This window comes from Rattus rattus, chromosome 9 (genome assembly GCF_011064425.1).
Source record: "Rattus rattus isolate New Zealand chromosome 9, Rrattus_CSIRO_v1, whole genome shotgun sequence".
NCBI classification, from domain to species: domain Eukaryota; kingdom Metazoa; phylum Chordata; class Mammalia; order Rodentia; family Muridae; genus Rattus; species Rattus rattus.
In genome coordinates this window covers 34,318,978-34,333,107 of record NC_046162.1, presented here as the reverse complement: position 1 = coordinate 34,333,107, position 14,130 = coordinate 34,318,978, and the positions used below count along the sequence as shown (strand labels likewise).

Genomic DNA, 14,130 nt, shown 5'->3' with positions numbered 1-14,130 from the left:
GTAAAGCCAGAACCACGTGGCCAAAGCTGCCCAAGTCCAGCTGCCTGGTGGTGCTGAGTCGTGGCCTCTTCAGTGCCCTCTACCAGTGTTCAGTTGAGGTGGTTTCCTTCACTGCTTACGCTGTTCTTTAAACCCACAGATGCTTTAGGTCCACACACTCACAAATGGGAAGCCTAGCTGGGGTGGGTCTCCCCCGACTTCACCACTCCCTTTTATTCCATTCAGCCTCAGGCTTTCCTTTAAACTTTTTATCTCCTTGAGCATTGAATTTAGCTCCATTATGCTTCCTGGTGCTCCTTTTCTCCTCCAACTGAACATTTTGTATTTCTTCTTGCCTCACTTGCTCCTCTTCACTGTATGGATCAGGTAGATGTATAGGAAAAGGGCAAAAAGCAGCCATGTTCTTTGTCAGAATATCACAAGAATGGTCTCTGGGATTAAAAGCATCGGGCTTCTGAGTGCTACTTACTACTATTTCTCCTCTCTGAAATTTCTTTTTTTTTTTTTTTTTTTTTAAAGATTTATTTATTATATATAAGTACACTGTAGCTGTCTTCAGACACACCAGAAGAGGGCATCAGATCTCATTATAGATGGTTGTGAGCCACCATGTGGTTGCTGGGATTTGAACTCAGGACCTCTGGAAGAGCAGTCTGTGCTCTTAACCGCTGAGCCATCTCTCCAGCCCCCATCTGAAATTTCTTGAACCGGGCCCCCACGTTCCTTCATGCTCCTATTACGATGGCCCATTAAGTCCTACTTAAAGTATCCAACTGCTTTTCTAGTCTAAATCCCAGAGTCTTGCAGATTCCTCCATCAAACAGCATGGTAGTATGGCTGTCACAGAAATACCAACCTCTCTGGTACCAACCTCTGTCTTAGTCATTGTTCCATTGTTCTGAAGAGAAACCATGGCCAAGGAAGCATCGAATTGGGGACCTGGCTACAGTTTTTGGTGCTTAGTCCATTATTATAATGTGAGGGAGCATGGCAGCACCACAGATATAAGAAATGCTCTGAACATTTGCATAAAGTGACTGCAGACCAAGGGGATTGCAAGACCACATGATAACTTTCAAATGTAGACAGCAGGGCTGGTAGCTGCATGAGTGTATATTCCCACAAGCATGCCGACTTGTTACTGCACCTCTTTTTTGTTTTAACCATCCTGGTTGGTCTAAGTGTTTCTTTTACTGTTTAGTTTCCATTTCCCATTCTCCAGTGGGCTATTATGTTGAATAAAATGTCTGATTTTAGATTTATTTATTTGTATGTATGTATGGAGGTATGTATGTATGTGTGTATGTACAAGTTTGTGTTAGTCTGTGCGTGTGTGTGTGTGTGTGTGTGTGTATGTGCAGTGCAAGTGCCTGTGTGGGGCCAGAAGAAGGCCTAAGATTCCTCAGGTGTTTGTGGTACACTTGGCTTGATCTATGGGTGCTGAACCAGAGTTTTCCTGATAGCACATCAAGTTCTCTTACCTACTGGGCCATCGGTGCAGCCCCAAATTAATCTCTTTTTTTTTTTTTTTTAAAGATTTGTTTATTTCATGTATATGAGTACATTGTCGCTGTCTTCAGACACACCAGAAGAGAGCATTACAGATGGTTGTAAGCCACCATGTGGTTGCTGGGAATTGAACTCAGGACCTCTGGAAGAGCAATCAGTGCTCTTAACCACTGAGCCATCTCTCCAGCCCCCCAAATTAATATCTTTACAAGTAGTTATTAACATGTATGTGGTTTTTTTCAAGGCAGGTTCCTCTATTTAACAGGAACTCAGTTCATAGACCAGGCTGACTCCATTTCACAGAGGTCCACTGCCAATGCCTCCCAAGTACTGGGATCTCAACCTTCTAATACCTTCCTTGTGTTGTGACCACCCTCAGCCATAAAATTATTTTTATTGCTACTTCATAACTAATTTTGCTACTGTTATGAGTAATAATGTAAATACCTATGTTTTCGTATGGACTTAGTTGATCCATGTGAAAGGGTCCTTTGACCTTCAAAAGGGTCTTGAGAACTGCCAGGTAGAAGGCACGTGCCACCATGCCAGGCTCATGCATGCTTTCTTTTCTCTATCTTTTTTACAGGTTTATTTAATGTATATGCGTGCTCTATCTGCATGTATGCTTGCATGCCTGAAGAGGGCATCAGATCTCATTATCTTAATATGACTTTAAGATCCTTCTGCTTTGTTTGTTCATTCCCTTGCTTGCTTGCTTGCATATTTTAAGACATGGTTTCTTTATGTAGCTCTGGTTACCATGTTACTAGCTCTGTAGACCAAGCTCTCCTGAATCCACAGAGATCCTCCTGCCTCTGCCTCTTGAGTGCTAGGATTAAAGGTGTGCACCACCACTGCCCAGCCTTTCTGCTTATTTTTTTAATTAAGTTGTCTCTATTGTTGAGTATAACAATATTTGAAGGAGAAATTTAATAAGATATCTGTAATATTTGTTTATATGTATGGGCATTTTGCCTGCATTATGTCATATGTCTGGTGTCCTCAGAGTCCAGAAAAAGCCATTGGATCCTTTGAGACTTAGTTAGTTTTGATAGTTTGATAGTTTTGAGCCATCATGTGGGTGCTAGGAATTGAACCCTGGTCCTTCTGAAAAGCAGCCATTGCTCTTAACCGTTGAGTCATCTCTTTAGTCCCTGAAAGTAATACTTAATACTTTGGTGTATGTGTGTGTCTGTTGTTTTGAGACAGGTTCTTAGTGTTGTAGCCCTTGGCTGACCCAGAACTCTGTGTGTAAATCTGGCTGGTCTTGAACTTCCAGAGATCCACCTGCCTCTGCCTCCCAAGTGCTGGGATTAAAGATGTGTGTCTGCGTGTCTGGCCTCCTTACTTGGATTTTTTAATGCAGAATCTCACTGTACCGTAGGCTATATTGGAATTTACAATCATCCTGCATCAATCTTCTAAGTGTTGTACTTGTTCCCTGCTCCTAGATATTGAACCCAGTATCTTTTGTATGAACCATACTCTTAACCCCGTGTGTGTGTGTGTGTGTGTGTGTGTGTGTGTGTGTGTGTGTGTGTGTGTGTGTGTGTGTGTATGCACGTATATTGTTATATTTGTTTGCAAGGCTAATTTTTCTCCTGTTTCTTCTGAAGGTCCTGTCCAACATACACTGATGTCTTCACAAGTATCACTGAGCCAAGGATATGATTCCCAAATTCCAGGATCCTACCCTCATCCAATGCCAGCAAAGACTTTGAATCCATTCTCTGCACAGTCGAACTATGGTGGTTCTCAGGGATCTGGACAGACTCTTAATAGTCCACTTGTGACTTCCAGTCCAGTACCACCCTCACTTCATAGTGGTCCTGTTCCCCGAATGGCACTACCTACTTCTCAGAACCCAGCTGCTACACCAATGCCTTCTGGTAGCTTTCCTCCTGGAACCAACCCCGCCCCACCTCTGAATTGGCAATATAACCACCCATCCACAGGACCACAGACCAATCATTTTCCTCATGTAGCTCAGCCAACTATACCTGGGAATACAGATTTCACAGCAGATCATCAGTATGTTTCTTCTGGAGACCCTGCACTTCAAACCAGCTTCAAAAAGCCAGGTACTCATGGAGGATGTTTGCAATGTTAGAAAACAACTGTTTGTTGTTGTTGTTGTTTTTTAAATCAGTTAGTCTTTAAATAAGTTTCTTTTCACACCTTTAACTTAATAGACTGCTTACGTTCCTGAACTGTTGCTGCTTTTGCTTTGTAGGTATTTTGTTTTTCTTTCCTTGTAAGGAGACAAGGTCTTGTTAGTCGCCTATGATGAATTGCAGCTCCTGGACTCAAGCAATCCTCCTGCTTCAGCCTCCCAAGCCTAAGTTCTCCAGGAACTTAGATTTTTGTGCAGTCACTGTCATAGGACTGGAAGATAACAGATGCGATGGCACATACCTTCGTAAATCCCGGCTCTGGGGTACACACATGCACAACGGGCTTGGTGATGCCCTAGAAGATAGCCACTTAATGAAAGCTACTCCTAGTTATTAATGGAGATTCATTTCAAATGGTTGCCGTGGCGTGACATAGTCACAGTGAGAGTAAATAGGACTTGGGTCTAATTAACAGTTGTTCTCGGGTTAGTCTTTCTTTTCTGCCTTTTCTTTGGGAAGACAGGTTGTTCTATAGTTTGGGTCATTCTTGTCCTTGAGTTTACTAAACAGTTAAAGATGACTATGAACTGAGCACCTGCTGTTAGCTCGGCAGTGTAGTGATTCCAGGCGTGTGCTACCAACCCAGGAGTGTGGTAAATCATAGGTATGTGCTGTGCAAGCGCTAGGACCCTGAGTCAGTCTCTAGAACTGCCCCCCACCCCCCACCACCACCATAAAGACTGCTTTTAGCAGATACTAAGCTACATGCTAGATGGACAATCTGTATAGTTAAGGGAGTGTGAATAAAAAGATGGCTGTTGATACTAGCGCTTCATCTGGAAGTTGTTACCGGTTCATTTTCTCAGAGTATGTGCTAAGAATAAACCCGAACACCTCGGGCTGATGAGGTGGCTCAATGGGCAGACGTGCTGATCCAAGCTTGATGGTCTGAGTTCCAGAACAGCCAGCAGTAGAAACGCTAACTCCAGAGAGTTGTCTCCGACCTCCTGCAAGTGTGGCCCGTGGCCCTGTGCCCCCTCTCCTTAGGCATAAATGAAGTGCTCTGGCGTGGTGGCCCATGGCTGTAACGCAGCACATGGAAACAAGGCTGGAGGACCAAGGCTTGCCAGGGTCACACAGTGATTAAGAGTGCATGTCGCTCTTGCAGAGGACCTGAGGTCAGTTCCCAGCACTCAGGTGGGGCTGCTCTGGAGGATCTGCTGCCCTCTTTTGAACTCCACAAGCACAATACTCAAGAGTCAAAAAAAAAAAAAAAAAAAAACTTTTAAAACTCCACAAAAAACAAAAAGGACTCCTTGTGACACCAGTTTTCTACCAAACTATTACATCCATTTTGTTATTTAACCATCACTGCAGAACAGAGGTGAATATCATGGGACATGTCTATAAGTCCTCTTGGAGAACTGAGGCAGGAGGATAATGAATTTCAGGCTAGCCTGGCTCTCTATACATGAGCGGTCTTTTCTTACAGGAAAAAAGTTTCCTAGCAATTTCTTCACAGCTGAGAAATGCGAAGCTTGGATAATTTGCCCAATGCACAGAACAGTCTGGGAAAGCATACTCCGTAAAGGCTATTTTAGGGACAGTGGAGATGGCTCAGCTGTTGAGGGTGCTTGCTGTGCAGTCCTGAGGACAAGCCAGGCAGTCCAGTGACCACAGCTCTGCGGGACACAGTGCCCTCTGCAGGCATTGCACTTGCACAAACGTGCACATACAGAACCACAAATAATAATAAAAATAAATCTAAAGGAAAGTGAAAAACTGTTTCACCTACTTTCTCAGTTGCTCAAAAGGCTTAGGCAGGAAGATTACGAGCCTAGGATGTGGTGGCCTGCTAAGGCTAACCAGAGAGAGAGAGAGAGAGAGAGAGAGAGAGAGAGAGAGAGAGAGAGGCTATGTAAACTATGACCATGAAACTAAAGTAAATGTATGGTGTCCAAACATTCTCAGTTTTCATTTCTATGTTCTCAATTTGTACTTGAGAGTCTGGAACTAAAACCTCTATTATCAAACTGGGTGTGGCAGTTCATACCTGTAATACTGGTAACTTGGAGATAAGCCAGGAGATTGCCAGGAGTTTTAAAGCCAACCTAGAGTATAGAATGAGGTCCCATTTCCAACACGCACACACGCACGCACGAACACACACACCTGCACGCTACGGTACAGAATGAGGTCCCATCTCAAACACATACACATGCGTGTGCACTGAAGAGATGGCTCAGTAGGTTAAGAAGCACTGTCTAGGGGTTGGGGATTTAGCTCAGTGGTAGAGCACTTGCCTAGCAAGCACAAGGCCCTGGCTTTGGTCCTGAAGCACTGTCTACCAATGCTAGTAACTTAAGTTCTATCTCCAGCAGCATACACAGTAAATAACTGCCATTAATTTTTTTAAATGGCTAGAAGCAGTGGTGAACTCCTTTAATACCAGAGGCAGGCAAATCTCTGAATTTGAAGCTAGCTTTGCCTACATAGTGAGCTCCAGCCCAGCCCAAATTACCCAGTGAGACCCTAGCTCTGAATACAAACACATGAATTTAAAAAAAGAAAGGGAAAGGGACTCAGGTTGTCAGGCACCTTTAGCTACTGAGCCATCTCACTGGCCCACGTTTTCAGAGGACAGAACAAACTGGACTAGAGTGATTGCTCAGTGGTGGGGGTGCTTACTGCCCTTCCATCCAGAGAACTGAGTTTGGTTTCCAGCACCCTTGTTAGATGGTTCGTGCCACTGGGAACTCTAGCTCAGAAGATCTGTTGCCCTCTTTTGAACACTGTGGGCATATACACACACTTGTCTCTTATACACACACACACACACACTTTTGAACACTGTGGGCATATACACACACTTGTCTCTTATACACACACACACACACGAACACACACACATACCTAAATAAAAACATAAATTTAAAAGAAAACATATACAAGAAAGCCTGTTCTGGTTTTTTCTGCCTCATTTCACCCGCACTTCAGTTAGCTTTGGGGTCTGGAAAGGCCAGTGCAGACCCTGACACTTGGTGTAGAAATGGGCACTGTTGAGCTTCACATGCCTGGCATGTGCCGGACTCTGGAATGGATCCCCGCAGTGAAGAACAGGGCCACCTCGTCTCTCCTGTGCCCTGGGTCAGTGGTGCGCATGTGTAATCTTTGGAGGCAGAGGCAAGTGCATCTCTTGAGAACTACTTGATAGAGAAGCCTGTTTTGAAAAATGTTTGTTTTTTTAAATCTCTTATGGAGTATAACATATTCTGAATTCAGAGATGTTCTAAAAGATCTGAAAAGCAACTGTAAACCAGCTTGTGGGTATTTTTTGTTTTTTGTTGTTGTTGTTGTTGTTGTTGTTGTTTCAAGACAGGGTTTCTCTGTGTAACCCAGACTGTTCTAGAACTTACTCTGTAGACCAGGCTGGCCTTAAACTCATAGAGATTCACCTGCCTCTGCCTCCTGAGTGCTGGGATTAAAGGTGTAAACTGCAACAACCTGGCTTTAAATACATTTTTTTTTTGTTCTAACTTGTGTTTTGTTAAACATTAAGCCATCGAAACTTCATGGTTAGACATTCTTTGTAATGCTGAGCTGGGAGTGCACCTTGCCCTCTGTCCTTTTGAATTGTGTGGACTGTCATAGATGTGTGGGCGCTTTCCTGATAGGGAGTTGCAGGGCCGCAGTCTTATCTTTCCTTTCCCAGTGCAACACTGATTGATTAATCCTTGCTAAGACCAATAAGGATTTATTACTAACAAAGATTTTATCCATTGGTTCTGGAGAATTTAACAGTATTAAGATGACTTTTTCAAAGCTTTCATATTTGGCGACATTTTTTCCTTTGGTTTTATAAAATACAGGTGTATTATAGGTAAAGTGTATTAACCATGTCAGTAATTACAAAAACAATGAGGTTTTTGCTTTGTTTTGTTTTATAAGTCTTGGAACCAGGTGTGGGGATGCGTGCCTAGTCAACCCAGCACAGGAGGCACTGCAGGTACTCATGGCCAGAGCATTGGTTGCTCTTACACAGGCCCTAGGTCTGGCTCCTGGCACCCACATCTGGTAGCTCACAGCCATCATTCCAGCACCAGGAGATTTGATGCCCTTTCTAGTCTCTGCATGTAAGTGCTTCACAAACATACAGGCAAAACACCCGTACATATAAAATAAAATAAATAAATCTTAAAAAAAAAAATAACCCAGTCCTCAGGCTGAGGTAGGAGGATCATGAGTTCAAAACTATATAGTTAGGCTCTGTCTCAAGAAACTGGAGAAGGGAGGGCTGAGAGTAGAGCTCAGCTGGTAGAATGTTTGCCCATCTAAAGCTCTGGGTCAGTATCTCCAGTTCCTCAGAACCTCATAAACCAGGCGTGACAGCTTGCACTCAGGAGGCAGGAGAATCAGCAAAGTCACTGTCAGCCACAGTTACTTGAGGCTCATTTGGGCTGTGTGAAGCCCTGTTTCAGAGAGAGAGAGAGAGAGAGAGAGAGAGAGAGAGAGAGAGAGAGAGAGAGAGCAAAGAAAAGAGCTGGAGAGGTGTGACTCCATGGCTAAGAGTGTGTACTGCTCTTACAAAGGACTTGAGCTCAAGTCCCAGAACCTGCATTGTACTGAAGACTTCTATAATTCTAGCTTTCTAGCTTTCGGGGTCTAATGTCTCCTGCTCTCTACCGTCGCCACATACATATGGTGAACATACGCGCACTCACAAGCACGCACACACACACTCACATAAGTAAGTAAATCTAAAACTTCAGATTTTTGTGCATGAATGTTTTGCCTGCGTCTATGTAAGCTCACTGTATGCATGGTTTATGGCATGCCAGAAGTCAGAAGAGAGCATTGCACTCCTGAGACAGAAGCTATAGATGGTTGTACAACCCAGCATGTGTTCTGGAAATCAAACACCGTTATCCACAAGACTATTTGTTCAGTGTGTGAGTGTTCGAGAGCCATGGTGCACAGGTGAAGGTCAGAGCAACCTGTAGAAGTTGGCTCTCTCTTTTTCTTTGTTTGTAACAGGGTTTCTCTGTGTAGCTAGCACTGCCTGTTCGGGAACTCACTCTGTAGACCAGGCTGGCCTCAAACTCAGAAATCCACCTGCCTCTGCCTCTCAAACACTGGGATTAAAGTTGTAAACCACCATGCCCCAGTCAGTCAGTCAGTCAGTCAGTCAGTCAGTCAGCCAGCCTGCCTGCCTGCCTGCCTCCCCTCTCCCCTCTCTTTCTGATTTTGAAACAGGGTTTCTTTGTATAGTCCTGGCTTCTCTTGAACTCAGAGCTCTGCATGCTTCTGCCTCCAAAGTGTTGGGATTAAAGGCGTGGGCCAACACTGCATAATCTCATTTTTAAGCAGAGAGAGTGTGGATTTATTAGAGAAAAGTGCAAAGGAACGCCCTTAAGGCCATGAAAGAGCCACCCAGAGAGGAATGCCCTATAAGCTCATTTTAAGAGGTCACACATACCAGTTAAAGCCAAACAAATGAAATAAAAATTGGAGGACTAACATAATTCATTTTAAATAAAATGAGTAACATGTGCCAGGCATGGTCACACACACTGCTAATCCCAGTGTGTGGAGACTGCGGCAAAGGATTACATCGTGTCTGAGGCCACCCTGTACAGATGGTGAGACCCTGTATTTTTTTTAATGTAAATTTGATATGATAAAACTGACAAATTTTATTTATTTTAATTTATTCTTATTATTTTTATTGCCTCCTAATGTTTTTATGATCAGTTAATGAAAAAGAAAATCAGAATATTCTATTACCCTAGAAGTGATTTTGCACTAATGTGTGTATGCATGTTCTGTGAGAACAAGATCTTCCTATGTGGCCCAGGCTGGCTTCTAGCTTGCTGATCCTCCTGTCTCAGCCCCCTGAATGCTGGGATTGCAGGTCGCTGGTGTATTTTTATTGCTTTGAGAACTGACAGATAGGAAGCGTAGTAAGAGGGAGTTAGAAAAGGTAGACTCTGCATATAGAGGTACAAATTCAAGATGCCAGTGTATTTCTGTTAACTCGTTGATGGCTATTTTTTATTAAAATGTCAATTTAGAAGTCTACTTGGTTTTAGTAAAGATTGTTCGGAACCATTGTCTTAAGTTCTTACGTGACGTGAAAAACCCATGTTTCCATAGGTTCTGCACTTCCCTTACAGAATCCACCTCTGCCTCCCACTTTTCAGCCAGGAGCCCCTCCTGGGCCTCCTCCAGCTGGAGGCCCGCCTCCCAGCCGGGGCCCTGTGCCCCAGAAAACACCTCCTAGGGCTGCACTCCTACCCTCACTTAACTCAGCTGTCAATCAAGAAGGTAAGTGAGTGAAGGCAAAGCCACTGCTCAGAATCTCAGCCCAGGGCAGAAAGAGTGAGAATGTGGTCTGCGTCCCAGACCTTAGAATTCCTGGTACATTAGTGTTAGAATACTTTAGGATCCTTCTTTAATCTGTGGGGAAAAAAGATTCCTTCCAAGGCTCCTGTTTCTTTTCCATAAAGCTACAGCTACATCTGAGCTATCTGAAAGAGTTGTGTGTTTGGTGCCACACTCCTACCTGTAATCCCAACGATTGAGAGTCTGACTTACAGGCTCTCCTGAGGTTCATGATGGTATCCCGTCTCAAAAAGAAAAATGTTAAAGGCTTGCATTTTCCTCTTTTAAACTTATTTTATTTGTTTCTGTTTGTTGGTTTACAGTGCTAAGCAGCAAACCCAGGATCTTGTGTTAGGCACATACCCTACTATTATGCTGCAGCCAGCCAGCAACTTCCTTTACACATGCACACATGCACGCACACACACACACACACACACACACACACACACACACACACACACACACACACACACACACCTTTTATCCTTCAGGTTCTTTACCTTTGGAGTTACAGGTTTGGGCCATGAAGTGGGTGTGGGTAATTGACCCCAGGGGCTTGTGTGTGCCAAGCAGTCATTTGACCCCTGAGATATATTCCTGGCTCTTCTCCTGCCAGCATTTACATTTTTATTTTCACATTTGAGCTTTTTAAAATTACTACTTAAGGTACATATTTATAGTGGAGTGTGGTGTTCGATAGGAGTGTAATGTGTGCGACCCATCTAGTGGGAACAGTTAGATGGTTAGGACAGCTGCCGTCTCGGCACTCGGCAGTGCTTTGCCTGGTGAACATCTATAAGCATCTCTTCTAAACCAGCATGGTGGTGATGCCTATCAGCTCTTAGTAGCTGAGGCAGGAGAATCGTTAATTTGAAGCCAGCTTGGGGTGTATAGTGGAATCTTGTCTGAAAATAAACAAAAGCCTTCAAGCTATTCTGAAACACTGTAATTGTTTTTAACTTAGTCACCCTTGTGTTTTGTAGAACTCTAGATAGACATTCTCCTAACACTAGTTTTGTACTTGTTAACCAACTCTGTTAACATCATCTGGTTACAGTTCTCCTCTTTCATTCTTTGAGATAGTTTTTAGTTTCTCTGTATGAATGAGAGTATATAAATATATGCTAGTCCCCTTTCTGTGTCTGGCCTATGTCATTTAACATAGCATTCTCGGACCTGTTTATGGCTAGTATTTCATTGTGGAATCCACCTCAGTTTCTTTATGTTTATTCATTGCCGCACACTTGAAGTTCATCCCATGTCGTGACTCTTGTGCGATGTTCTGTAAAGGGGAATTCAGGCATCTCTTTGCTGCACTAATTATAGTCTTCCTAATTTCTGTTTTTTGAGGCACTTGGACACTTTTCTGTAATAGCGAATGTTTCACATTCCCAGTAGCAGTGTGGACGAGTTCTACTTTCCCACATCTTTGTCAGCCACATGTTTGGCAGTTTTGTTGTTTGTGTGTAGCTCTCTGTCTCTTTTGAGATGGGTTCTCATGTTGCACTTGCTAGCTTCACTGTGTAGCCAAGGATGATCTTGAACTCTTGATCCTCCTATCTCCACCTCCCGAGTGCTAGGACTATAGATGTGTCCAGCTTTATGTTTTTTATTTTAAAATAGACTTTTATTACGTGCGTGCGTGCGGGTGTGCGTGTGTGTGTGTGTTGTACAACTTGTAGAAGCTGGTTCATTCCTTCTAGCATGTGTCCTAGTGGTCAACTCAGTTCATCCTTCAAGCCTGAACTGAACCATCAGACATCTTTAAAGATTTACTTCGGTTATTTCTCTGTATGTGTCTATGTATGGGTATGTGCACATGTGTGCCATGCCCTCGGACACAAGAAAAGAGTTCCAGACCCCCCTGGAGTTGGAGTTACAGGCATTTGTGATGAGGGTCTGGGAACCCATTTGAGGTCCTCGAGAAGTGCTCTTAACCACTGAGCAGTCTCTAACTAGATTTGTTGTGTTTGTATTGGTTTTGTTTTTGAGATTTTTTTTTTTAATTTATTTACTATATGTGAATACACTGTCTCTCTTCAGATCCACCAGAAGAGGGCATCAGATCCCATTACAGACGGTTGTGAGCCACTATGTGGTTCCTGGGAATTGAACTCAGGACCTCTGGAAGAGCAGTCAGAGCTCTTAACCACTGAGCCATCTCTCCAGCCTTGAGATTGGGTTTTACAGTGTACCCTTGGCTGTCCTGAAGTTCACTATGTAAACCAGGCTGGCCTCAAACTCACAGGGTCTGCCTGCTTCTGCCTTTCCAGTGCTAGGAGGATAGTAGTTCATTTCTTGAAGAAACTCTGGTATTGGTTCTTCTTTCAGTCTTGTTGATGAATTTCCTTTTTAGGTATTACATCAAATGCCAATACCGGATCTGTGGCTCACAGCACTTACGATGAAATTGAAGGAGGTGGCTTCTTGGGTGAGATGCTGAGTGTTTCTCTCTCTCATTATGGCAGGAATGTGTGTTCACTGTAGGGAACTAAGAGAAGAAGGTTTATGCTGTGTACATGTAAGCACTGTCGAGATATTTTTGCTTGCAGACACTCGGTTTCCTCAGCCTTTAGAACTGGAGCCTTAGGCTCTGTGCTGTACTGTAATCAGCTGTGCACATTTAAATTCATGTACCTAGTCCCTCACTTACGTTTAGGGTGTAGTCAAAAGTTTTTAAAATGAAAATTTAGCCTGAATATAAAATTTATTATATAATACGGAAGTAAATTAACCATGCTAAACTTTTTTGTATGTTTATGTCTCAAGTCTACATTAACTAGATTGAGATCATGCTCTTACTTGTTACTAATGATTGTTTCTCTTTAAGATGATAAATGAAAATAATTCATAAACTGAAATTACAATTCTCATAATTTAGTGGATCTTTACTGTGATTTTAAGTGTCTGGAATATAAACTAGAACTTAAAAGTTCCCTTGTTTCTAGCAACACCACAGCTTGTTAATCAGAACCCCAAAACAAGCCGAAGTGTGGGATATGCATACCCCTCCCTACCACCAGGCTACCAGAACACCACACCACCTGTGGCTGGAATGCCACCCTCCTCCCTGAATTACCCAAGTGGTCCCCAGGCCTTTACTCAGGTAAACTTTTCTTAAATATATTTTTACCTTTTTGCTCAAGATATAAACATGAAGAAAGTTTTAAAAGGTATTTTGAATATTTTATACCATTTAGAATAATAATGAATATTTCATAATGCTCTGCACTTGCGTATTCCTCTAGACCTTAGCTGAGCCCTACGTACATACAAAAGTTACTCACTTTGAAACTGTCTGTAGGCTCCCTTAGGTGCTAATCATTTAACTGCGAGCATGAGTGGATTAAGTCTACATCCAGAGGGTCTAAGAGTTGTCAATCTTCTTCAAGAAAGGAACATGCTTCCTTCGACACCATTGCAGCCTCCAGTCCCAAACTTGCTGGAAGACGTCCAGAAACTCAACTGTAACCCAGAGTAAGGCTTCAAATACTGTTTTTTATAAATATGGCAGTATCTGCGTTCTTAAGTTGTCTGGTGTGCTTTTTTAGGTGTTGTGGATAAGCGGTCCAGGTACATTGTATAAGCTAGGACTCTGTTATTGCTTACCTGAGATTTGCATGTTCTGTATTAAGAAATGGAGTTAGCTGTCTCTTACAGTCTGCCTGTTTTCTGAATTCCCTGAGAAGAGTTGTTGCTTTTATTAGCTCTAATAATACTTTTATTCTCATGATCATCAGTATAGCTATATTCCAGAGAATAGCCTTTGGGTTTGTTTGTTTGCTTTGAGACAGGTTCTATGTATAGTGTCACTGTCCTGAAACTTTGTAGACCAGGCTGGCCTTGAACTCACAGAGATCTGACTGCCTCTGCCTCCCAAGAGCTGGGGTTAAAGACATGTATCACTGATACCCAGCCTGGCTTCAAGCTTTATTCCCCTTGAATTAGTCTCTCAGATTTGAAGACATTATACTCAACTCTTTATTCCATAATAATTTAAATGTATGTTGTAAAGACTCAAAAATGTGTACAATTTTAAATTTTGAAGTAATATTTTTAACAGCTTTAGTAAGACTGCTCTTTAATAAATTTTGACCTGGCACAGTGGTGTACTCTAGCTGAT

At 42.8% G+C, this 14,130-nt stretch overlaps 1 protein-coding gene across 1 annotated transcript in view; it reads left to right on the top strand.

Annotated features, from left to right (window-relative positions):
• Sec24a (SEC24 homolog A, COPII coat complex component) overlaps positions 1 to 14,130 on the top strand; it is a 71,039-nt gene that overhangs the window by 12,573 nt on the left and 44,336 nt on the right. The window contains exons 2-6 of the mRNA XM_032914140.1: positions 3,126 to 3,590; positions 9,777 to 9,947; positions 12,364 to 12,438; positions 12,956 to 13,113; positions 13,312 to 13,484. Of these exons, the coding sequence (XP_032770031.1) occupies positions 3,126 to 3,590; positions 9,777 to 9,947; positions 12,364 to 12,438; positions 12,956 to 13,113; positions 13,312 to 13,484 (1,042 nt within the window). The remainder of the gene's footprint in view (positions 1 to 3,125; positions 3,591 to 9,776; positions 9,948 to 12,363; positions 12,439 to 12,955; positions 13,114 to 13,311; positions 13,485 to 14,130) is intronic.